Source organism: Bipolaris sorokiniana (genome assembly GCF_000338995.1).
Source record: "Bipolaris sorokiniana ND90Pr unplaced genomic scaffold COCSAscaffold_2, whole genome shotgun sequence".
In the NCBI taxonomy this organism is placed as follows: Eukaryota; Fungi; Ascomycota; class Dothideomycetes; order Pleosporales; family Pleosporaceae; genus Bipolaris; species Bipolaris sorokiniana.
Window position 1 is genome coordinate 467,331 of NW_006911896.1, and position 25,290 is coordinate 492,620.

At 52.0% G+C, this 25,290-nt stretch overlaps 7 protein-coding genes across 7 annotated transcripts; 3 read left to right on the forward strand and 4 right to left on the reverse strand.

Moving 5' to 3' along the window:
- Nucleotides 1-47: 47 nt before the first annotated feature.
- COCSADRAFT_80876 (uncharacterized protein) lies at nucleotides 48-2,092 on the reverse strand (the record flags this gene model as incomplete). The annotated part of the gene is made up of 3 exons (XM_007697562.1): nucleotides 48-522; nucleotides 575-1,073; nucleotides 1,120-2,092. 3 exons carry the CDS (start codon nucleotides 2,090-2,092, stop codon nucleotides 48-50), a joined length of 1,947 nt encoding a protein of 648 aa, XP_007695752.1.
- Nucleotides 2,093-2,243: 151 nt separating this feature from the next.
- On the reverse strand, nucleotides 2,244-6,862 carry COCSADRAFT_156504 (uncharacterized protein; the record flags this gene model as incomplete). The annotated part of the gene is made up of 3 exons (XM_007697563.1): nucleotides 2,244-2,739; nucleotides 3,352-6,142; nucleotides 6,235-6,862. 3 exons carry the CDS (start codon nucleotides 6,860-6,862, stop codon nucleotides 2,244-2,246), a joined length of 3,915 nt encoding a protein of 1,304 aa, XP_007695753.1.
- An 805-nt stretch (nucleotides 6,863-7,667) lies between these two features.
- Nucleotides 7,668-10,187, forward strand: COCSADRAFT_62476 (uncharacterized protein; the record flags this gene model as incomplete). The annotated part of the gene is made up of 1 exon (XM_007697458.1): nucleotides 7,668-10,187. A coding segment is annotated over one exon (2,520 nt), but the record flags the coding sequence as incomplete, so codon positions are not given.
- A 479-nt stretch (nucleotides 10,188-10,666) lies between these two features.
- On the reverse strand, nucleotides 10,667-12,502 carry COCSADRAFT_196046 (uncharacterized protein). The gene is made up of 4 exons (XM_007697564.1): nucleotides 12,263-12,502; nucleotides 12,020-12,204; nucleotides 11,908-11,969; nucleotides 10,667-11,859 (listed from the first exon to the last, which is right to left on the reverse strand). Exons 1-4 carry the CDS (start codon nucleotides 12,406-12,408, stop codon nucleotides 10,861-10,863), a joined length of 1,392 nt encoding a protein of 463 aa, XP_007695754.1. The 5' UTR covers nucleotides 12,409-12,502; the 3' UTR covers nucleotides 10,667-10,860.
- A 70-nt stretch (nucleotides 12,503-12,572) lies between these two features.
- COCSADRAFT_108064 (uncharacterized protein) lies at nucleotides 12,573-13,998 on the forward strand. The gene is made up of 2 exons (XM_007697565.1): nucleotides 12,573-13,011; nucleotides 13,069-13,998. The coding sequence occupies exons 1-2, from the start codon at nucleotides 12,789-12,791 to the stop codon at nucleotides 13,845-13,847; spliced, it is 1,002 nt and encodes a 333-aa protein (XP_007695755.1). The 5' UTR covers nucleotides 12,573-12,788; the 3' UTR covers nucleotides 13,848-13,998.
- A 439-nt stretch (nucleotides 13,999-14,437) lies between these two features.
- COCSADRAFT_268102 (uncharacterized protein) lies at nucleotides 14,438-17,665 on the reverse strand. Its single transcript, XM_007697566.1, has 3 exons — nucleotides 17,232-17,665; nucleotides 17,069-17,164; nucleotides 14,438-17,007 (listed from the first exon to the last, which is right to left on the reverse strand). Exons 1-3 carry the CDS (start codon nucleotides 17,469-17,471, stop codon nucleotides 14,581-14,583), a joined length of 2,763 nt encoding a protein of 920 aa, XP_007695756.1. The 5' UTR covers nucleotides 17,472-17,665; the 3' UTR covers nucleotides 14,438-14,580.
- Nucleotides 17,666-20,185: 2,520 nt separating this feature from the next.
- COCSADRAFT_167311 (uncharacterized protein) lies at nucleotides 20,186-25,146 on the forward strand (the record flags this gene model as incomplete). Its single annotated transcript, XM_007697567.1, has 2 exons — nucleotides 20,186-23,300; nucleotides 23,351-25,146. 2 exons carry the CDS (start codon nucleotides 20,186-20,188, stop codon nucleotides 25,144-25,146), a joined length of 4,911 nt encoding a protein of 1,636 aa, XP_007695757.1.
- Nucleotides 25,147-25,290: the final 144 nt, after the last annotated feature.

Here is a 25,290-nt window from a genome sequence, read left to right on the forward strand (position 1 = left end):
AACATTGCTGTTCTTTCATTTCGCTCTTCGCATTCAACAATTCTTTGTTACTGCGTAAAGTCCCAATGTTGCTCTTGGTCGAACCAAAACGGTATATCAAAGCCTGAAAAGGGATCTAAACTGTTTGGATTGCTGAATGTCATACCTCCAGTCCCTTCCATTGTCATGTACGTATTCCAGTAACTGTCATCAATGCCAAAAATAGGCTCCACTCCTCCCGACCCAGCCAGAAGTTCAGAGTCAGGGTTGGCGGCGCGTTCCTGATCTTCCACTGTTCCACGTGAGATTTTATCTGGATGTATCGGGTCGTGTTGAATCGAAGATGTTGGAAAATCGTTGCATGATATGCTAGTGACTCCATCTTCACCTGTGTAATCGCTCAGAGAAACCGCACTAGCATCTTGAGTTGTTTGGTAAGACATGCGGGCGCGTAAGTCGCGTATTGCGGCAGAGCTCGCCTCCGGCCATGCGCTTCCACGCTGAGAAAGATGCTCAAGTATTTGCAAGCTTTTCTCCGACAGCCTTTGCTTACAGATTAGCAGGAGAACAAAAGTAAGTTTCCAAGAGATAATACCGTGTAACAAGAGCCTCAGCGATATGCTTTCCGTTCGCCGCATAAAAGAGGATGAACGTGCTGATCCATACCGCCCAGGTACAAGAAGGCCATAGTAATGACAGAGAGCGTGACAATGCTTCGGCTCGACTAGATTCGGGTTTCATAGCACTGTGAAGGTTTGAAATGATACTGCGGGCAGATCCAATACATTTTTGGAGTGCCACGTCGTATTCTACATCTTTATGTGACGCTGCTAAAGCAGGGCGATAGAAGGAAATGAGTGATTCATGCTTAAGCAGTATTAGGACCATAGTTGCATACTGAGAAGCTCTGTGAGGCTCATCTGGATCGATATAGTCCTCTACATCATTCCACCATTGGCTAAGTTTCGCAGTGATCGCGGTCGCTCGAGTTGGGTCGTTCTGAACAAAGTGTACCGATTTGTTGCGAAGTTCTATAATCTCGCCGCGAATTCTGGCTTGCTGAGCTAGGAGATGAAGTAGGCGTAGCTGGTTTTCTTCATGCGGTTAGGGCAGATTTTATCTAGAGACGGTAGAACCTACGGTGTTCCGACTGGGCTTCTACGTGATGTTCCGTGAGCGGAAAGCATACATCGATGTCGTAATCATGAAGACTCAGCGGGAGACCCATGGATTGGCTGAGAAAGCGATCCATGGCATAGATTGACCAGAACACGCGTTGTCGAAGCTCTTTTTCATCCGAAGAAAATGCCGAAAAGCGAGCTGGGCAGCGATGAAGGCCTAGTTGCACAGCCATACGTGTGATAAGTCCACCCACACGGGAAGCAGCATTCAGACGAAGCATGGATACAAGGAATATTTGCACACTCAGAGCTGCTTGTAATGCGAGTGTGGTCGTAGGGCGTGATAATACGGCCTGGAGACTGTCTAAAGCAGACTCATACGTTAGGAAGACGAGACAGGCAGGATACTGCGCACGATCATATCCATTTGATTGTCTATGATCTGCAAGAGACGTGGAATGGATTGCTCGAAGTATCACCATGCGAAGATCTCCAAGAGAATTGCCTCCTGGAATGCCTTCACGTGCGAATTCATCAAAATACCCTAGGACAGTCGGTGCGTGCAGAAATGGGTAAAACGGGTGCCAGTTTGCAAAATAACTCGCCGAGAAGGCAACCATCTCTTGAAATGATATTGGAGCAGGTGCATCGGGAATGATCTCGGCTTCTTTCCATAATCGTTCAGATGAATTGGGTTTTACCAACGGTAGATGGTCATCTTCGCCTGGTACTATGTCACTTATGGGTGTTTGAGCCACGTCAGGATTTACTGGCCGAGAGCGGTTGACAGCACCATAGACTGATCTGATAAAGAAGATTCCACTGGCACTGCCGACAAAACCTGTCAGTCTGTCCGTGGGGTTTCGCATCAAGCCGACTTCACGCGCTAGTTGCGCTGAAGCTCGCTGTCGTTTCGCAGGCCTCTCATCCCATGCAGGTCTTTCGGACGATAAGTACTCGTCATGCATATGTTCCATGGTAGCCACTATCATGCGTGGCCTATTAGTGAGGAGATCGGTGGGTGTCAAAGGCAGGATTCTCGAAGTAGAAAACCCCGCTTCGTCGCATGACTCGATTTTAACCAACTCTAACCAACAGATTGATTCAGGCAATGCATGTCGCTTACGAAGAGGCCTTCAGTCACTAGAAGTAATTTTCTGTCCATCGCCTGGAATCTGGGGAGCAACCCAAAGAATTTGGGCCTGTTGGCTGATTGCAAGTCTCCAGATGCTCCAGAACCGTCCTTGGCGGCGCTGCAGCGTGGATTTGGAGCTCAGGCGTTGATTCATTATAGTTTGTTTGAGGTGCGGTGGTTGCTGCCAGACCCTCGTCCTCTTGAGCTTGAAGCCACGCCATCAATTGATCGCGTGTCTGCAGCGGCAAGCGCTTCCAATCTTCCATTTTCTCTGCCTTTGAGCGTTGTCGTAGTAGCGAATTGGAGCCCGCGCCTTTTAAGTGAGCATCTATGTTGTGTTCGGTGGCCGAGTTCCGAATGGCGATAAGAGTGGTAGAGAGTGCGGTTTCGGTTGCTGCCAGTCGCTCCTCAAGAGCTTTGATGTAAGCAGCAGGTAGTCCGCGTTTTCCACCTTCTTGGTAATGGCATTCAGTCGAAGCAGACTGACACTGAGAGCATGATGGACTGATGTGGTTAGCTTTTGTACATGAGTCTCGTGTGGGAGGTGGCAACATTCTACGGTCACATTTGCATTTTTTCAACCTGCAAGCTTCGCAAGCGATGGCGTGGAATCGCTCCTGTGGAGATGCAGTCAGCAGGACATTCTCTCTAACTCATGGGGAAGCTTTTGGCACCATTTGTGAATAGTAATGTTGTTAGGCCAGTGGAACAGTTAGTGTTATACACTTCCATTTGTACAAACAAGAATGGGCTCTCAGCCCCTAGAAGTAGCCGGACACTACAAATTAAGCGTGACCGCCCGCTACCGCTGAGGTTCGCCATCTTCAACGCAAATACTTCGGTCTACAAACGACTTAATGTTTGCTGTCATGAAATATTATTACTTGGGAAGCATACTACTGGAACAGACGTATCGTAGAATCATCACAGTGAGTCTCCCATAATTGGATACCACCGACCTTGTGGACGCGCCAAATGCTTTTATTCAGTCATTACAGCCAACTATGATATCGTGACATGAAGCAAGTGTCGCCTAGGAAACAAGAAGACTTCGCGTGTCACTATTCTCTCTTGATCATCAATCAAGAAATCCATCGTCAATCTGTCAACCATTACCTCGTCACAGCATCAATCTTCGCCAACCTGGGCGATGAAATCTCGCAACGCTCTGCGCTATCCATTGAAGAGCTTTGGCGAGTTCGAACGACACGCTCACGTTTGGGCGCTTCAAATTTTTGATAATCGTTCTCAATCAATCGGTAAGTACTCCCATAGTCACGCCACTGCATCTGAAATGCGATCAAGAGTACTGGCAACACGCTAATGAGCTCACCCAACCCAGCCCATTGCGGTTTGATCCTGATCTGACGGCCTACTTGGACAAAAACGCCAGATGCAAGCGCGATTGCGACAGTGTTGTATAGACCGGACCAGGTGAAGTTGGCGACAATGCGTCGGTATGCAGCATCGGAAATGTCCAGCAATATCAAGATGTCATGTAGACGGGTGGTCATTAGAATGATGTCCGCAGCACTTTTGGCGACATCAGATCCCTGGCTGATGTGTACGCCAATATCAGCCTGCTTGAGTGCAGCAGAGTCGTTTGTGCCATCGCCTATAAACATGACGATTTTTCCCGATTCCTGAAGGTCTTTGATGTAGGTGCACTTCCCATCGGGTCTGCAGCGCGATTTTATGTTGTCTTTGTGAATATGGAGTGCACTGGCAGTGTCATCTACTGCACTCTCGGTGTCACCACTGACTATATGTACTTGGATACCTCGACCATGAAGCTTTTCAATAACCATCTCCGCTCCAGGGCGAGTGCGATCTTTAAGCTCAAAACTGGCTTGAAGGTCTCCCGCAATCGTAAAGTAGCACCTCGTGTTTGATTCTTGTCCAATCACGCTGATCTTTAGCCAGTCGGCATTTCCGGCGCGAACCACGGCTCCGGTTTTTGCGCAAGTGCCTTGGATTCCTTGCCCAGGAAAGCTGACAATGTTGTTGACCTCCAGAGGTTCGTAGTATTTGTTGGCAATTCTGTCTTGCATGAGGTAATACATAATTCCAACGGCTACTGGGTGCTTTATATCTTTCAATAGTCCCATCATTAGTCCCTTGACGCGTGCTCTGTCAGTATTGCGGTATCGTGGGACGCCCACAATGTCCAATCTCCCACAAGTAAGCGTTCCAGTCTTGTCAAATACTACATCCGTCACTTCGCCGACGAGCTCTAGCTTCTGAGGGTCTCTGAGAATGATACCATACCTTGCTGCCACACCACTTGCAATGAGGATAACCATAGGAACAGCTAGACCAATAGCACATGGGCATGACACAACAAGAGTCGCTATGGCGTAAGTGATTGCCGTAAGGACTGCGCTCTTCCACGTGTGCTCGTTAAAATACCTGTCGATGAACAGCCAGTATAGAAAGACCGCTAGACCGATTAGAGCTATGACGGGCACAAAGTACTCGGCTACGCGATCCGCAACGGCTTGAGCTTTTGGTTTGCTCAGCCCAGCATTTTCAACTAGAGTCGCAATCTTTTGTATAGAGTTCTCATGAGGCAGCTTCCTCAGACTAACGACAAGAGAGCCGTCTTGGTTGGTCGTGCCAGCAAAAACTTCGGAGGATAAGCCTTTCGCTTTGGGCTTGAACTCCCCAGTAATCATCGATTCATCGACATTGGAGCCTCCGTAAATGACAATGCCATCTGTAACGACCTTAGTATAAGGAGGAACGATGAAAGCATCGCCGTACTGTAAAAGGCGAGAATCAATCCGAGTGGTTTTCACATTGGCCCAGATGTCATTGGCGCATGGCGACACCAAAATCGCTTCTTCGATCTGAAGTGAACGAAAAGAGACGGATTTGGTAGCTCGGAAACGCGCGAACTCATTGATGACGCGACCCAGCAGGATCAATGTGACCAGCAGAGTTGATGTCTCAAAGAAAGACCCTATTTTCAAAGTCTTCCCACGGATCTTAAAAATGTACGACGCCAGACTGAAACCGTACGCCGCAGTGGTACTGAAGGCAATTAAGAAGTCCATCTCCAAAATGTGGGAGTGATAGAGCGATCGTAAAGCGCCTGGAACGAACTCTTTGAAAGCGACAAGCTGAACTAGTGTTGCAAGAGCTAAGGATGCATGGAGAAAAGCCGGCTGATCGTGATCGACGGGTGCCCAGGCGAATACAAGCACAGGTATTGTCAAGACTAATGTAGGAAGAAACCATAGCAAAGCTCGAGTTGTTTGCTTGGCTCCAAGCTCAATGCCAGGGTCTATGGTCAGAGGCGCCAAGCAAATGTCCGGATCGTACTGCTGATAATGCTCAAACACAGTGCGGGCCCCTATCTTGGTCGGATCGTAGTATATTTTCGTAAGAGATATCCTAATGCTTGAAATTTCATGTGTGGGATTCTTTGTACTATCATTCACGTTGTTATTTTTAACGGTTTCGTCTGTTGATGTGTCGGTCAAGGTCGTTTTCTTGTCACGTCGACGCAATCTGCGTAGAGGTCGCCAGGGGGCTCGCTCAGGTGCTTCGACACGGATGACACCTTTGGGCTGACCAGCGTGCTCCAGGCGCCAAGGGTCGGTGATGACGACCTCTAACACCTGTCCATTGAATGTAATGTGCTCTTCAAAGTTGTATCCCGTTTTTGTAGTTAGTAGCTTAATGATATCATCGACACAGAGGATGTTCACATCCAAGTCAAACTCCACTCTAGCCAAAACCGTGTTCACTTGATAGTTTCGGATAGCCGCAATGCGATCAAGGGCGCGTGAAAGTCCTCCTTCACAGCAACCACACTTGAGACCATCTATTCGGAGGACGACACGCTCGAATTTGGGGGGCCCCTTTTCGGCGTCCCTAGAGTTGTTGCAGGTGGCCGTGGAATCTAAATCTTTTAGTGAACAGACCTTGAACTATGCGACCCCAGGCAACAAGTGCCAGGTAAAGGATAGTTACAATGTAAATCTGTAGTCTCACAGCCTCCCTTCAGCCCACATGGGTTACCACCACTGATTCCGGGCACTGTTGCTGGAGATGGGTTGTGGCGGCTAATGAGACAACAATTCGAGAACGCGGCGAACGGGCGATGATGACCTGTGCTATCTTGGCATGATTTGGGCTGTGAGCTTAGGGCTGCGGTTTCTTTAGGAATCCGTACGTGAGAGTGCGACGATGTTCGGCGTTGAGGTGTCGGTTCCAAATTTTCTTGCACAAGCGGTAGACTTGGAGCTTTACCGGGTGGTTCGAGATGCAATTTCGATTCCACAACACGTTGTCTTTCTGCCTCTGACATTTCTGAGGCCAGTTCTGGTGTTGAGGGAAACACATCGGACGGGTTTTGATGTGATGCCTGACGGAATGTCTGTTCAGGCAGTGTTCCGTCACGATCGACAGCAGAGATATCAGGCGTATGAGGGACCGAAGGAGAGCGTTGATGCTGCTGAGATGTAGGTTCGGCAGGCTGAGCATATGGGTTTCTCACCGGATAGGTCTTTGCGTAGGGGTTTGGCGTACCGGGTGATACAGGTCTGCTATGGCCAGAAGCAAGTCGCAGTTTATGTGTATGGTGTGTGCCGTCCTCAGGGGAGAGCATTCGCGTTTCCATTGTGTTAATTGTGTACCGCGGTAGTAATGGAAAATGATGTGGATGCTGATGTTTCGAGAGGAGAGAGGAGGGTGCAGAAAGATGATCTTGAGTTCACTGGAGCTTGTATCACCAAAAATCTGGAATGGCAATAGGTAAGGCACGCTCGAGCGAGGCTGCAGGTGCGCCTGCCACATTCACGGAACTTATCCCGACGAGATAGTGTCATTTGTGGCACCTACTAATAAGAAAATGAATGCTGAAGTATCGATATACACTGCCGATTGGCGTTAAAAAGGCATTTTTGAAAGTAATAGGTTTTCCTGTTATGAACAGAGCAACCAGGTGCTACTACCTGTGCCACGACAAATATTAGACGTCTAGGGAGTAAGTAGCACCTGTGCCCCGGAAAAAGAGCATTCTGTACATGTATGTCAGACAATGGTGTTTACGATGCCATGTTGAATGCTTCTCAGATAGTAGAAGTCATTTGAGGGTGTTGTAGGTATGGGTAAGGGATGAGGGCGAAGGGCAGCATCGTTAGCACTCTAAACGCCAAGCGCCCAACACGTGATAGCGCGCTTTAGGTGCATGTTGCGTCATCAGCCATCACTGTCGCCTACAGTCATGCGCATCTTGTAGATATCTGCACATAACAGCGACTCCTTGCCACAGTAATGCCAACACCTAGTGGCGCATATAACAGTACTTGCTGATTGACATGGTGACACCCACCATGAACACCCAAAACTGTCCTATCAACCTACCAAGCATATCATAACTACGCACGCCACGGATCGCGCCAACCTGGCAGGTGACAGCAGACATGGCAGGCGCTCGTGCGAGATCGCGCCAGGCAGCCGAGTTGTCGACGCCAAGGAGGTCGGCGCGGAGAGGGAACAAGACACGATCCGAGGAAGAAGTGCCAGCTGTGTTCCAGGATATGCTGCGCGAGGAAGAGGCATCCAAGGCCACCAGTGCCCATGAAGATGGCCCACCGCAAAAGAAGAGAAAGACGGCGCCACCGACCACGAGCCCACGTCCCGCTGCTCTCCCCACACGGGTCTCGCCAGTACCGTTGCGTGCACAAGCGCAAGCCACGGCTACAATTCCGCCAGTCGCCGACGAGCCTCGATACACCAGCGGACGGCTGCGACAGACCATCATCGATTCAGATGAGTCGGAAGACAGTGATATGGAGTGGGAAGATGCGCTGGCCGACGGCGACGATAGCGATGACGACGACGCTGCTGAGGGCCGGGACACCGCACCGCATATTGGGGACATCTCCATTGCCATTGGCGCCAAAAAGACGGACGAGAATGGTGGGAAGAGAAAAGTACGGCGACGAGCAATAACCTCCGTTGATAAAAAGCGCCGTCTGGATATTCACAAAATGCACGTCCTCTGTCTGCTTTACCATGTCCACTACAGAAACGCTTGGTGCAGCGACAGAAGAGTTCAGAGCACCCTGCGTAAAATTGTTTCCCCCAAAACACTGGCTAACCTCGTTCCAAACCCCGACCTCACACAGTATTCTGCATCAAAGCATTTTATTGACGGGATGAATGATCTCAAGATGATGTGGTCTAAGCGATTCAACATCACCGCCCGGGGCATGCACAAGCCCCGATGGGCCGAGGTCGATGCCGCTATCCGTCCCTTCTCAGACTTTGACGAGTTCGATGGCCCCATGGATAAAGATGAATTCCGTACTGCGGCGCATACTTTGCAGGGGTCCCAGGATGTTGGCACGCAGCTGTTTTGCGCCCTTCTCCGTGGAATTGGCATAGAAGCTCGCCTTGTCTGTTCCCTGCAGCCTCTACCTTTCTCTTCTGCCGCTGAGCGTGCAACTCCACAAAAGACGAGTGTGCAGAAGAATACGATAGTAGTTGATCCGTATAACAAGTCAGCAGAGCCAAGTCCCACAAAACCCACATCACAGGGGCCGCGAAATAAGAGATTGTCCAGACTAGAGCGTGTAATGGGCGAACGCCATACAGTTCTGAACCATACTGGTGTGGCGCCTAAGAAACAGAAGGCATACCACACACCGTATCCTGTATACTGGGTTGAAGCTTTCAATCCTGCATATCAGAAATGGGTACCAATCGACGTATTCTCTACATTCACTGTCAACTGTCCCGAGAAATTGGAACCACCGCTTAGCTTTCCTGACAACATTCTGGCTTATGCAATAGCATACGAAGCTGACTTTTCAGCGAAAGATGTCACACAACGATATGCAAAGGCATACAATGCCAAGACGCGGAAATATCGTGTCCATAGTACACCTGGAGGGAACAAGTGGTGGCGACGAGCTATGGACTTTTGGAAGCGTAGATACCCGCTTGATAGAGACCAAGTGGAAAATGCTACCTTGGCGCGCAAAGAGGCATTGGAAGGCCTACCGAACAATGTTCAAGACTTCAAAGGACATCCCGTCTACGTACTTGAGCGACATCTGAAGCACAACGAGGTCATTCACCCTCTGCATCAAGTTGGAAAGGTGAATTGCGGCACTGCCATGAATCCCAAAATGGAGCCCGTCTATCGTCGTGTCAATGTACATACAGTCAGAACCGCAGACAAATGGTATCGCATGGGGAGAGATGTTAAATTTGGCGAACAACCCCTTAAGCGCGCGAAACCCAAGAAAGGGCGGAGGAGCTCTATTGATCCAAGTATGGAAGGCGATGACGAAGCAGACGAGGTTGGGGCTGGCCTCTTTGCTGAGTTTCAAACCGAACTCTATGTACCACCTCCTGTTGTTCGAGGCCGCGTTCCGCGCAATGTCTACGGCAACCTTGACTTGTACGTCCCATCAATGTGCCCACCAGGGGGTGTGCATATTCGACATAAGCTTGCGTCTAAAGCAGCACGTATCGTTGGCGTCGACTTTGCAGACGCTGTCACTGGATTCTCTTTCAAAGGTCGCCACGGCACTGCAATCGTTCAGGGCGTGGTAGTTGCGCAAGAATACGCGGATGCGGTGCAAGGCGTGATTGAGGGTATGGAGTACCAGCAAGAAGAAGCAGAGGCAGCAGCGCGCAGAACCGAATCGCTTCGACTGTGGCGACGTTTCTTCCTTGGTCTGCGCATTGCAGAGCGCGTCAACGCCATTGAAATCGATGGCGAGAAAGGCCCAGCTATCGACGTGCAGGATGAAATTAGTAAAGAAGATCGAGAGCTGGCTGCCCAGGAAATGGCAGGTGGATTCTTTCCTGACGATGCCGCGACTGCCGAGCCCTCAGGCAGTGGGTATCAACCACGACATGAAGAGAATACCGGCGGTGGATTCTTACCAGACAGCAATGACGCCGGCTTTGATGACGGTGGCGGTGGGGGCTTCATGGTAGACAAAGATGAAGACGTAGCACCCGCCACCCTAAACCGACACCAAAGCTTCGAGAGTTCCATTCTAGAGTCACAACCACTTCGGCCCCCACGTCCATGTAGTTGTGATGAAGTTTACTCGTCCGACGATGACGACGAGAGTGAGGACTGGGAACAACTAGAAGCTGGACCTTCTACGACTGCTGGAGGTGGTAGTGCGATACCCGCGCAAGTCGACCGCCTTGCAAGAAAGGAAGCTGTAGTAGTGATAATCGACGAGTCTCTTCCGAAAGACTCTACACACCAGCGAAAAGAGGAGGTACAAGAAACAGTAGCGGTGCCGGAACATGCAACGGATGGGTCGAAAGGTACAGAGGATGCCGAGATCAAGTCACCTCCAGCACAAACCCCTTCGTCGTCACCGTCTGAAACCGGGTCGCTCATGTTGGAGGACCCTGAGGACGAAGATGCAGATCCGGATTGGTTAGTCGATGCTACTTGATATTTTTGTTTAATTATTTGGATAATTCAAAGCCGAAGAACAGATCGCCGTACTATACTATCACCATTTACAGATGAAAACAAGACGTTGAGTAATGATATCTTTTGTTCATCATAGTCCCACTCTTTCTATTACTTCACAATGATAATCCGAATACTATTTGTCTAATTCATGAAAAAAATCACTTCTTCTCCAACATATCCTCCAACCCCTTAATCCCGCCCTCAAATCCCTCCAAGTCATACTCCTTGGGATATCTCTCCAGCACATCCTTCAACTCCTCGGCATGCGCCCTCTGCTCCTCGGTTAGACTCTCCCAAACGCCCTCAAACGCATTCCGAATCGACGGCTTCTTCTCCTTCTCCGCCTCTTCAAACGCCCGTAGGACCTCCTTCCGCATCGCACTCCTTATCTCCTTTTCTTTATCCTCATCCCAGAGTTCGCGGCTCTCGAGCCACTTTCTCAGCCGTGTAATGGGGTTGTCGCGGCGCTTCCAGTCCTCGACTTCGACGCGCTGGCGGTATGCGAACGAGTCGTCGGAGGTGCTGTGGTGACCCACGCGGTAGGCCATCATTTCGATGAGGACGGGCTGGCCGCCGTCTTGGAGCGCAAGGCGCCGTGCGTGCGAGGTGGCGCGGCGCACGGCGAAGATGTCGTTGCCGTCGACGCGGAGGGTCGCGATGCCGTAGCCTGCGCCGCGCGAGGCGATGCCGTCGCCCCGGTACTGGTCAGAGGTTGGTGTCGAAATCGCGTACCCATTGTTGCGGCAGATGAAGATGCAGGGGACCTGGCGGGTCGCGGCGATGTTGAGGGCGGCGTGGAAATCGCCTTCACTGGCGGCGCCCTCGCCAAAGTAGCAGACTGTCACTCGGGGCTCGGCGTCCGGGTTCTGGATGTTCTGCATTTTCAGTGCGTAGGCGGCGCCGGCTGCGTGTGGGATCTGGGTTGCGAGGGTGGAGCTGATGGTGTGGATGTTGAGTTCTTTGCTGCCGTAGTGTACGGGCATGTTGCGGCCCAGGCCATTGTCCTTGGAGTTTGCGAAGAGCTGGTTCATGAAGGAAGAGAGGGTGAAGCCGCGTTGGAGGTAGACGCCCGATTCGCGGTATTGGCAGAAGATGACGTCGGAGGGGGAGAGGGCGCTGGCTGAGCCGATGGCAATGCCTTCTTCGCCGGCAGAGACCTTGGACTGTTAGTATGTAGGTGTATTTATATAGGTGATTCAAATTACCATGTAGAATGATAATCTGCCCTGCCGTTGTGCTTCAAACATGAGAAGATCCATTATGCTCACTGTGCCATGTCAGTCGCAAGCCCAAGAGCAAGACACCCATCTTACTAACGCTTAACCATGTTCTTATACAGTGACAAGGCCTCTTCATCTGAAGTCTCAACCCCAACCTCCTTGTCTATTATCTCTCCGTACTGGTCCATGACGCGGTAGGTGGAGATAGCCTTTGCCTTTGACGGATGCATAAACTCCATGGTGTTTGTGAACTCGCTATTCAAGGCACCGGGGAATAGCACTCTGTAACATCTTGTCAGTACCCTCCATTGCAAAATATCTCCCACGTCTCCACACTCACCTCTCAGCTGTGGGCGTCGAAGCAACACCCCGGCATGTTGTCTGCCACGGCGAGCCTGTCGGCCTGCCACGCGCATTGTTAGGACGAGCTGTCAGGCTCAGTAGCCTCTGAACTTGTAATCTCCGCGAGGTATAGCGGAAAGACATGTTGGAATTATGCTACATCATGGAATATGCGGGGGAAGGTGGTATATCAAGCTGGGGAAGTGCGGGCGGCAAGCGTCGGCGTAAAGTCGACGTTTGGAATGCGTTACCGCGGCCAAACTTCCACGGCAACCACCGCCCATGTCGAACGGTCCAAGCTACGCTGCATACAATTGGCATTGCATTATAACTAAACTAGACTACTCCTTGCGTACCTGTAACCATGTTCGTACTAATGTGTGGATGTGCACCAGGCGGGCGCTAGCAAAGAGAACCCCCCGGCTATGCGCGTGTCATAGCGCATTGAAGGAAAGTCGAGATTGCCAAGGCCGCATCTCTTTTGCTAACACCATCACCACGCACATCGCCCAATTGGCCGAACGATGCAGGCTTCACGGCAGCAGATAGGACGTCAATTGCTCTCCGGGAGGAGGAGGCCAGCAGTAGGAGAAGCATACAGATGTTTTTCTTGCTCAACCAGACAAGCACGGCCTCAACACCCATCATCCCCGCCACCACCACCACCACCAAAGTCCCCGCAAGATGCACCGCAAACAACGCACTTTGGCTTTGAAACTATCGCTGAAGCCCTCAAGGAGCAACGAGGTAGCCATCCCCTCCACCTTCCCCTCCATCCAAACCCCTCAAACTAAACCCATACAGTCGGTGCCGTCTTCTCCTCCGTCGCCTCCTCCTACGACTCAATGAACGACTTCATGTCCCTCGGCATCCACCGCCTCTGGAAAGACCACTTCGTACGGAACCTGAACCCAGGGCGGAACCCCCTCATCTCTTCTTCCTCTGGTCCTTCAGACCAGCAAGGCATGAACATCCTCGACATCGCCGGCGGCACCGGCGACATCGCCTTCCGCATGCTCGACCACGCCTCGCACATCAACCACGACGCGCACACGCGCGTCACCGTCGCAGACATCAACCCGGATATGCTTGCCGAGGGCAAGAAGCGCTCGCTACAAACGCCGTATGCGCGCTCCCCACGGCTCACGTTTGTAGAGGCGAATGCAGAGGATTTGCACATGGTGCCGAGTGAATCTGTGGATTTATATACTGTTGCGTTTGGGATCCGCAACTTTACGCATAAAGAAGTTGCGCTAAAGGAGGCATACAGAGTGCTCAAGCCCGGCGGTGTGTTTGCGTGCTTGGAGTTTAGTAAAGTGCAGAATCCGCTGTTTGATGCCGTGTACCAGCGGTGGAGCTTTGGTGCTATTCCACTCATAGGACAGCTGGTGGCGGGCGATAGGGATAGCTATCAGTATCTTGTGGAGAGTATTGCGAGATTCCCGAGTCAGGAGGAGTTTAGTGGGATGATTAGGGAGGCTGGGTTTTTGGTGCCCGGGAAGGGGTGGGAGGATTTGACGAATGGGATTGCGGCCATACATAAGGGGGTGAAGCCTGTTGGTGTGGTGAAGAAGAAGGTGTAGGATATTTGTTTGAACTACTTGATGGGCTGTGGGTTATTGTACGATTACGTATCATATCTCATATAAAAGCAGGATTCTTAATGGCATAGACATCACACCCTAAGATACTACAACAACAACATGAGCGGAGTAATGACATGTTCATTCATAGCCAGAGACGGTGACGACTTGACCAAGTTATATCAGCTAACCAGCCTAATGAAAAATGCGCCCCTCCCCCAAACCCAATGTCCTAAGAAAGCCAACCCGACCAAAAAAAAACGCCGTTCGCCCACCTTGTGCATCAAAGCGTATTGTAATCTACAAAACGACAAACTGTTATGGAATTGAGGTCCATTCCCCCCATCCCATATATCTGAGAGTTAGATATCCTTCCCGGATAATGCGCAAAGCCCACCATGATTTGGAAAAAAGAACGCCGGGTCCATCCAGCCCCAGGCCAAGATAGCCATGTAACTACTCAATTTGAGAAAGAGAAAGAAAGAAAAATAAATAAAGGGGGGGGAGAAGTTGAAAAGAAAATTCAAAAACTATACAAATTTAATCCATCGTGTACGAACCGCTCAAGAAGGTAATGAAGATAGAGGAAAGAGAAGAAAGGTACCCCTCAGGGTAAAACAATTATGATAACGCCCCTCGAAAACAAAAGCAGTGTAATAATATAGTCAAGAAGAATCAATCAAGGTACTTTGTTGCAATGTTGCGTCATACTTTTCTTTTCTTTTCTTTTTTTTTAGCGGAAATAGGATGCGCGTTTGCCTGCGCTGCCGGTGCTGAGCCTGCCTCTTGCTTCCTCAAGACTACGCCGAGAACCGCCGGCTCCAATCTCGCTCATCTGGAACAGCAATGGTTCGTCGTCATCTACGTTGGTTGCGGCGCGACTGTTAAAGTTGTAGCGACTTTGCCGCTCAGTAGAGCTCGTGCCACCGGTACTGAGACTTGTCGAAGAGCCGTGTGAGAAGAATCCGGATCTGTCTCGAGGTCCAGCCTGGGGGCCGCGCTTGGCAGCAATGTTTGACGTAGAGGCAGGTCGGGGCAAGTCTTCGCGAGAGTCGTTATCAGTGTTTTGGTTATTGCGGTTCGCTAGCATTTCGGTTTGCGCAAACAGCCCGCTAGAGGTGAGACCGGCGCTGGTGAGGCGATGCAGATCATTCGCCCGGTCAACCTCTTCTGACGGCAGACTAGCCGAACGCACACCAAACACATCCGGTTCATCATCAGGCAAAGTGCGGCCCTGTTGGGCTACCGAACTTGACCTGCGGGTGTAATGCCAAGGGCGTGGCGAGGTGGGGATGGCGATACCGTTGCCGTTTTGGTCTTCGCTCTCGCTTTGCTCTTCCACACGAACTGGATCGTGGTCGCGTGACCTTCTGTCAGGTCGACTCCGACTTCGTGTAGGCTGATCGTATTCAATAATGCTATTGGCACTCAGGCGAGATGGGATGGCTGGTGTGTGAGGAGTATGAGGCGAAATAGGTTTGCCAGGTGATGATGCTGTCGAGACCGAAGTGCCGGCAATCATTGCAGGCACGCTAGAAAGATGACGGCTTGAAGAGGACGATGAGCGATGAAGCATGGTTGAGGAAGAAACCGACTCGGCAAGACCTGTGTGAGACTCTCTCATGCGCTGATACTTGGACAACTGAGCAGTAGTCTTGTGCATAGTGGCTGTCTTGGCGGCATTGTCGCTGCGAGTAAAGCTCTTGAGGTCCTTCTTTGATTCCAGAAGTTTGAGAAAGTCGGAAATGTTCTCGTCGTCTGTCCTGACCTCTCCCGAGCTGCCACCGGCACCCTCGTTCAGGGTATCGGAACCACGTTGTACTGATGATGACGGACTGGCCTTTCCACTGCTAAGGTTGTCGTCTTCTAGTTTGCTACCACCCCCAGAGGAGAACTTGCTCCTCCTGTGGCCAAAGCTGCTGCTGTAGCGACTGATGGGTGCAGGTTTTGGTGAGCTAGATGCAGACGAGGTGATGGCGGCCTCGTTGGGCAATGAAGGCGCTCGGAGAGCAGCCTGTGGAAGGGCATTTAGAGAGGTGCGGTTGCGTGGTTGATGGAGCGGACTAGGGGTGACATTTCGGCCTAATGAGCTGCCCGGCCGTCCCAAGGAGCTAGTGGGCGAACCAGGAATTCCACCTCCAGGTGCTGGCGACGACGAGAGCGAGCCGGCTTTGAATGGCTGGAAGGAGACGGATGTTCGCCGCTGATGTAGAGGTGTGTCCACCGAGCGCAGCGAGGACTTGGAGCCTTGTACAGTGCGATGGTTTGGTGGCAGTTTTTGTGGTGGTGACTCTGTTGGTGACGACGACGGCATATCTCGAACTGCGCGGAGGGCTGAGATTGGGCTGGTGCCTGTGGGCGGGCCGACTTGGTGAAATGTCGAAAGGCTGCCGTATGCTTGACCAATGTCGGGGGTCTCCTGGGCATTCATTTTATCCACGGGGAGCGAGCCAGGCATCTGGCGGGCTTTTTGCTCAAAATAAGTATCATCCAAGCCCATGAATTGTGAGCTCAAAAGCGATTCCGAGTTTTCCACTGTGAACTCGCAGTTGGCACGATATTCAACCGTTACAAACAAAGGGCCGACGGGCGAATTTGTAGGCTCAATGTTTTGGATCTCTGTAATTTCATCTGGGCTTTGGTTTGGGTAGAGAGGCAGTCGCAGGGTATCGACATGCGGGCTCCGGAAGTCTCCATTGGATATGCGGTAGTTGAGTTTTAGAGAAGGAGCAGTGGCGGGCTGTTTGGCGAGAAGCTTGTTGTATCTGAATGCTGGCATAAAGCGAAGGGAGGCAAAGAGCGATCGGAAAGTGACAACGGCTTTTTTGTAAACGTTGGGGAGCGGGTCATTGAGTTCTGACGGCTGTACTGAACTCTTATCTCCGACGTGCACTCTCCAGCGCTCGAGCACCACCTGCGTGGGCTTGGCAGCACGACTTGAATATCCAGCAGCGGCGTCGGCAGAGTTGAGCGCAGTGGCAACATCCCATTTCTTCCCATCGTCGTCCTGAATGGCAAGGGACTGTGTGTGTCCGAGAGCTTGTATGTCTAGGTAGATGTCGATACAGAGGGACGGGTGTTGGCCGGCCATGGCGTCCATGACTTTCCAGTCGGTCAGCTGGCGCTGGAGGGCGTCGCTATCGGGGAGAACAACATTGAACTGAGAAGAGATTAGTACATGGAGCAAGTGGTTTGGGGAAGGAGAGGGTGGTGTAGCATACCCATTTGTTCTGCTTCAGATTGCCATCCTTGTTGTACCCTGGGGGTAGGACTACTCGCGAGGATATGACGGCAAGAGCAGCCTTTGTGAAGAAGTTCTGAGTAAGAGAGAGAGAGAGTCAGCATAGGTACAAAGGACATGGCTTCGGGGGCAAGGCTAGGTACCTGGATTACTTGGTTGACCTTGTGGTAGTGCTTCTGGTCGGACTGGGCAGGGTGGTCTCCTCCTCGCGACATCATTTCGCCCTCGGACTCGTCGGCGGCTCGGTCAGAGTAAGGAGGGGTTGTTGAGTAGGTGGGCATGTCCATGGAGGTATGCCGCTGGTTGTTTGTTCGCGTGGGGTTGGTCTGGAGGTTGTTGGCGGGTGAGGCTGTCCTGGGCGAGGGGCGCGAGTAGGGATTCATGGCGGCAGCCTCTTGCAGGTACCGGAAAGCAGAGAGAGGACTTCAGGCGACGAGGCTGACGGTCGGGGTGCAGGTAGGTTAGGTAGGACGGTTATCGTTGCGGCGGAAACAGGCGAGCATGGATGCGCGTAGCCATCACGAGTTCAGGCAGTGTCAGGTTGGCGCCGGGGCAGTCAGAAGTGTCTCTCAGGAGACTGGAGCACGCGGGGTACTTGTGGACGCAGGCAGGAAAGCAGGCAGACAGGCAGACAGGTAGGCGGGCGGGCTCAGGCAGCAGCCATGATGTAGAGCGACAAGAGTGGGCGGGCGAGGGTTGTTGGGGCGTGTGCTGGCTCGGGCGAACTTGGAGCTGAGCACCTGGTTGGGACAGACGAAGGGCGGCGATGCGATGCGCTGCGATGCACCACCACGACACGGCCAAGGTGTGAGTGCAAGTGCGAGAGAGGAGCAGCAGCAGCAGCAGGCAGGCAGGCAGGTGACGGCGATGATGCTTAGTAGGCGGGGGGAGGGATTTTGTGTCAGTGGTCAGGGCAGTCGTGGAGTCAAGCAGTCACGCGGCGAGGGTGGAATGACGAGTGAAGGCGAGAGAGAGAGTAAGTAGAGCTAGGCTAAGCTCGAGAGCAGCGATAAAGCTATCGGAAGCTCCAGGAAGGGAAGCGTGCAGGCACAGACAGCGCAACAAATGAGTCGAATCGAAAGAGTCAAAGGTATGCAAATGCAAATAAGCAAGCTTGACCCCGGTCTGGGGTAATTCGGCATGGTCCTGGGTCTGGCTCAGGCTCTGGCTCAGGCTCAGGCTCAGGCTCAGGCTCAGGTTCCTTTGCTGTTTGTTCTGTCTGCCTATGGCTCGTCTCTGCTCTGCTCTGCTCTGCTCTGCTCTGGGTGTGGGTGAGGTGCTGGAGAGCGCTAGTGACGCTCACGTACAGCTGCTGCATGGGTCCGAATCGGGATGCAGCTGATCGCGCGCCATCTTACCGGCCTGCTGCGAGTGCGCACATGTACATACGTATGTACTGCACCCATCTAGCTAGCCCTCGCCATCTATCTCCCTCGATAATTCACCTCTTTATCAACCAACCCTCCATCATCACATGGCCTCGTCGCTCGGCCATGCCTGGTCCCCGCCAACGGCACACAGGCTCAGCACGCCATCTCTTCATCGTCTCTAGCCATGCAGCTGCGTGTGCCGCTTCACGATCTGACCGGTCGCACAAGATGGCCGGCTCGTCTGGGCCTAATCTGTATACATACACCCGTCGCCGGTCAGTTGCGGCGACGCACCAGTGATAAGGGACGAGTCGCTCGTTGCCAGCAGTTGAGTGCATATGCGTGGCGAGGCATGGCATCCATCCATATCTCCATGCCTCCCTCCTCCATGCTTCCATCTCGTCATCCACTGCCTGTTGCTTTTGCTATCGATACGCGGCTTGGCGCCTCCCCCAACAACCACTTCCTCGCCTACCCTACCCATGCATCCCACACGCAAGGAACCCAAGACGTTGAGCACCCACATGTTTCGGCATCCACACAGCCTCACTTTGCTTCGTCCATTGCTTTTACTATATCGTGAACCCCTGGCTGGTCGGCACCACCCAAAGTCTGCCCTAGCCTACCATAGTACCTCGCAGCACCCTGGCCAAGTTCACCCTGCCAACTGCTTCTAGCTCCCTTCCAACTCTACCCCGAACCCTACTACAACCAAGCCGCCGCACGTAGCTGCTTCACCGCCTGCCAATGTGGAGCAAAGCGTGCGCTGTATATATTCTTCGTGTCGTCACCCTCCCATGCCTGTCTGCCTGCCTGCCTGCCTGCCTGCCTGCTGCTACTGGTGCTACTATTGCTGCTGTCCCTGTCCCCCTCAAGCCCACCATCATCCCCTCCCCTGTCGCCATGTCTGCCACCCGAGGTCGGAGGGTCTGGTGACGCCAAAGCCATTGCCGCATACACCGTAATCGCTCTTTGCCGTCGGCGCTCCATGCAACGTCGACCTTCGAGAGCAGCTTGTGGAGGAGAGGCCATCTCCTATTGGTCAGTCGTTGATGACCTGCCGTAGAGACATGCCCGCCCGCCATGCGCTTCACAACCACAGTGTCTTTGCGACTTGCTTCTATAACTCATCTCCTTCGCCTCCATCCTCCAACTAACTAGCCCAACTATTCGCAAAGTAGAGAGTGCTCCCCTCTGACTCATCCATCTTCGACGTTCGCGCCCCTTCGACTCATCATTCCTCTCGCTATCGCCTCGGTAGTTTCGTCATCGATACCATCGCTCTAGCACCATCCTATCTTCCCACACCCAATTCGCACCCCGCCACCCGCGCCTTGCCCTTTGCCTCCCCAACCCATTCGCGCCCGCCCAGCAAATACTATCGTGCCGCTGTACTCTGTACTCCTCCACTACCCGTCTACTACAGATACTGAACAGAAATCACCAATTTCCTCGCGACGAATTGCCACCTTGCCCCTTCCATCCGTGCGCCCACCAAACCACCACCGCCCCTTCCTTACACCCTACGCACTCCACGCCTCCGAACCCTCTACAAAAATTTAGACTTGACGGCATAAATTCAACCAAGTAGTCGCCTTCGGCACCCCCCTCTCCCCGAGTCGTCCAGAGCTTTACAGCGAGCACCTTTAAATACGCTTTGACCCAACGAGGTTGAGGCCAGGTGCTACTCGTAAAAGCTTCGGATTACTCCTTCCTCCAACCAGCACATGAGCGGCTATCTCTGGAAATACTTTCTCGAAGATGATGTCGACAGCTTTCGGCATGTCCTCGCAACTCCCACGCATACCAACCGGCCGGCAGCACAGAAAAGCCTGAGTGGCTGGCAGGCGAGCGCATCTCCTGCACCTATAAATGGCAGTCCGGGTAGCTATAATGCTTCTCCCATGACAGCTGCAAAGGCTCGGAGAACGGGCATGGGCGCAGCCGCCGGCTTGAGTCGCTTTGACATCAACAGTCGCGATGCCGCAGGAATGACTATACTGCATCATGCCGCCTCATCCATGGCCGACAGTGCCGTCGATTTTGCACAAGCACTGCTAGAGCACCCATGGACAGACTTGTACATTCAAGATACCGAAAACGGCTGGACCGCCCTCCATAGAGCCTTTTACTTTGGCAACATTGCCATTGCACGCCTGATCTTGAACAGAGATGCGCAAGATATCTTAGGCCAGGGCTCTAGCGGATTCAACCAGCATGCTCGTGGACTTGTCAAGATCAAGGACAAGGAGGGATATGGTCCCTTGGACTTGTTCTCCATGACCATCAAAGACCGGACTTTACGCCCGGAAGAGTGTCCTATCCTCGATTCAGATTCGGATGATGAATTGGCTCACGGAGACAGCGGTGACGTGGATGACGAAACGCGCAAGAGGCTGATTGCTCCACCTGTCTCGCTTGATGGCGATGAAGTGTACACATTTGGCAGCAACAAAAATGTAACCCTTGGTTTTGGGGACGAGGATGACCGGCAATTCCCTGAACGCATTACTTTGCGCCGACCAGATCACCTTCTGCAACGTTTCTACAAGGAGCACCTCGACCAGCAAAACCAACATTTTGCAGCTATGGGCATTCCAACCCAGGATTCAAGCTCCCAACCGCGCAGTACAGTAGATTTACCGATACACATTCGAAACACTCCAATAGTCATTCAAGATGTTCGAATGTCCAAGTTGCACACCGCTGTACTAACAGCAGATCCAATTTCTAATCTGTACATGTGTGGCCATGGCCCAGGTGGTCGCTTGGGCACAGGCAACGAAACTACGAGGTATCAATTTACCTGTATTGAAACTGGGGGATTGGCACAGAAGCACGTTGCCGCCATTGCTCTGGGGCAAAATCATACTTTAGCAATTACAGAAGAAGGCGAAGTCTTCTCATGGGGCAACAATGCTTACGGACAACTTGGTTATGCATTGCCCAAGCCAGCTGTGAAAGATGACGACCCAATCTCGACCATACCACGACAGATCTTTGGACCGCTCAAGCGCGAAATCATTACAGGCATTGCCGCATCGCGAATACATTCAGTTGTACACACAGCCACCTCCCTGTACACATTTGGCAAAAATGAAGGTCAGCTGGGGATTGTCGATTCAGACGCTCGTTCGTTAGGAATGCAAGTCATTCCTCGGAAGATTGCCGCTGCACTCTTCTCCAGTCCTATTCATTCGGTATCGGCCATCGACGGCGCAACAATATGTCTCTTGGAGAATCGCGAAGTTTGGGTTTTTGCAAACTATGGCTACGCAAAAGTCAGCTTTCCTTTGGATGGATTCACCAGCAACTTCCTCAAAGAAAGCTGGTTAACCACAAAGTACGACACTGCACCCAACAAAATCAGCAAAATAACTTCAGGAGGAGACACCATATGTGCACTGTCCACTTCGGGCGAAGTCTTCACTGTCGCCGTCAGCCGACGCTCCGAGTCCTCGCAAGACTCCAGTACCTCTACAACAAATCCTAAACAGATCAGGGGAGCCCTCTCTGCGCCTTTCCGAATTTGGTCATCTAAGAAGAGTCACATGGCAGCAAGGGATGTGGACGTAGACCAGGATGGATCCATTATATTGACGACTGAAGTTGGCAGCGTCTGGAGACGCACAAAAAGAGCGACCATCAAAAACGCGGCAGTCACAGCTGCTGTCGAAAGCAAACCAAAAGACTACAAGTTCCAGCGGGTTTCAGGTCTTACTCGAGTTATTGCTGTCCGGGCTTCTGCTTTTGGCGCATACGCCGCGATACGCAAAGATTGTGATGTTACCCGGACACAGATAGGTGTCGATGAAGCCAGTCTGTGGGAGAATTTCTCTCCTTTGCTGGCTTTCCATGAGTTGACAAACTATGAAGAGACATCAGACGATGAGGAGCCTGCACCGAGGTTTTGGACAAGGGGCGCAGACGCACAAGGCCTTCGCAAGCGAGTTCTCAAGTCTAAAGATCTAGAAAGCGAGACAACAGAGGTTGTGCAGCGTTCGTTGGTAGCATCCGACCGCTCTTATAACATGGAGGTTGGATCTACTCTATCCGATGTCCGCATCCCTGTGCATGAGTTTATTCTGGCTGGACGCAGTCGCATCTTGAGGGATGCTCTACTCGACTTTCGTGTCAAAGGCTCTGAATACACCATTCCGGATTTATTGATCATAAAGGAGGAAAACAAAAAGCTCGTCTTGATATTCCAAGGTATTGACTTCTTAACCGTTTTCAACTTGGTCCTGTACGCCTACACTGACTCAGTTGTCGATTTCTGGAACGTCACTCGCCACTATCCTACCATGGCACACAGATATCGCGCTGTGCGGACTGAACTGATGAGAATTGCTCTACGTCTGGAAATGCGACAGCTTGAACCTGCTGTGCGACAGATGGTACATCCGCGAAAGTCTTTGCACGTGGATATGGAATTGGCCATCAGAGACCAATCTTTCTTCGAAAGTGGTGATATCATTGTCGATCTTGCAGATGGTGAAATGTTACTACATTCGGATGTCATTTGCCAGCGCTGTCCCTTTTTCGAGGGCCTGTTCAGAGGACGCGCTGGTGGTCAATGGCTTGCAGGAAGACAGAACGACGAGTCTTCTCTGATCCACATCGATTTGACTCACGTCGAGACGCGTCTCTTTGAACTTGTGGTGCGCCACTTGTACACAGACGCTGGCGAAGAGATTTTTGCGGATGTTACAAGCGAAGATCTCAACGACCTGCTGGCCCTCGATGAACTGCTCGACCATGTCATGGACGTCATGTCTGTTGCCAATGAGCTGATGTTGGAACGTCTCTCGCAAATCTGCCAGAGATTGATTGGCCGTTATGGTATGTTGACACAGCATCATTCTTGCACATCATCGCTAACCTAGTCACAGTCAATGCTCGGAATGTTTGTTCTCTTCTTACAGCAGTCGCACCTAGCTCCGTGGCAGAGTTCAAAGATGCTGCTCTCGAATATGTGTGCCTCAGTCTGGAAGCGGTGATGCAAAATGGCTCTCTGGACGAACTGGACGAGGACTTACTGCTAGAGCTCAACCTGGTCGCTCATGAGAACCAGCTTGCCTATCTACCATTTGCACGAAGTGGGCGGGCTGAGACTCTTTTGTTTGATCGGTACCCGGAGCTTGCCGAAAGGATTGAGCGAGGGAAGCGCGCCAAGATTGATGCAATAGTGTTGTCGAACAAATATGCGGAGAGCGAGAATATACCGAGCTCTTTTCGAGCACAGAGTCTAGAAGAGGTAGCGGCCTCACCTCTCCGCCAGCGTAACAAAAGGCGGGTGTCCAAGGAAGTCAAGAGTCCTACGCTGGCTCCCACGCTCCAAGGCAAGTCTTCTGCCCAAGACTTGATGTTTGAAATGTCGGATGGGGAGGAAGAAACCGACATCCCCAAGAAAATTAAGCCTCCACGCTTCACCGAAGAGGGCGAGGTCGAGAGAGGAATTGAAACACCCATCGGGTCCCTCGAGTCGCCCTGGGGATCTGTTCAGAAGCCGAGCCGGCCACCACTGCAAAGTATTGTAGGAGACGGGGACATACCTCTCAAATCTGTTAGTCCTTTACCACCACCTGCCATCAAGGATACAAGGCCGCCCGATCAACCTTGGGGCACTGCACCACTTGCAGGCCCCAAGCTTGACCTCAAAGACATAATGGCCCAGGATTCTTCAGCTACTCCTTCGAACCTATCGCTCGGATTTTCTCGAGGGGAGAACGAACGTATTGCCAAGGCAGCACATACAAAACTTTCTCAAAAGGAACGCAAGCGCCTTCAACAGGCTCAGCAACTCGGCACATCAATCGAAAAAACACAGCCTGCGCCGCCAGCTGTATCGCCATGGCAGGCTGCTGCGCATCGGAAACCAAGCGCCCCTCCAGTCATATCTCCAGTAGCACAACCACAGCCTAAGCCTTCGCCACAGCCTTCACGTGCCTCCAGCACACCTCAGCTGACCATGCGCCAAACCGTTGCGAACAAGGGAGGGAACTCCAAGCAAAAGGAAAAGCGTAAGGCATCCCAAAGCCAAGAGGCGCTCGGCAGTGCATCTCCTTCAAAGACCCATCCTGCAGCTTCTGAGCGAGGAATGTCGGTTTCAACAGACCCAATTCCTACACCTCGATCTGTGCGCCATATCCCTCTGCCCCAACATTCTCCCACCTCGCCCAGCCAGCATCTTAGCATGATGGAGATCTTATCACTGCAGGAGGCTGAAAAGACCTCAATACGCGATGCAGCGGCAAAGCGTAGTCTTCAAGAGATTCAGCAGGAGCAAGAGTTCCAACAGTGGTGGGATCAAGAAAGCAGGCGCGTTATCGAAGAAGAGGAGCAGACAAAGCGCCTAATAGAGCGATACTCTAAAGCTGCCGGTCAGGGCCGAGGCAAGGGGAGGAATCCAAAGGGAGCCAAGGCAAAAGGGCAGGAAAAGAAAGATGACGGGGAAAACGCCACACGCGGCAAGGGAAAGAAGGAATCAAAGCCTGGTCTTCCTCCTGCCTCTACCAGCGAGAACCCGCAACCCAAGCCACCCGTAAAACAAGACGGTGCCAGCCGAGGCGGCCGAGGAAGAATCGGTCGTGGCGGGCGCGGTGGCTCTAGAGGCGGACGCGCTCAGGGAATACCAAGAGATGGTGCCGCGCAGCAAGGACCGGTTGCGACGGCGTCGCAGCCTTGAATTCGGAAACCCTATTTTTGTAAATATGTAGAACTGGGTATATCGAAAACATATATGTTTTGTTTTATCTTGTAGTGCTCACTGCAACAAAGGTCATGTATAAAAATTCACATCAATGTCTGAATCTCGATATTGCATCTTTCA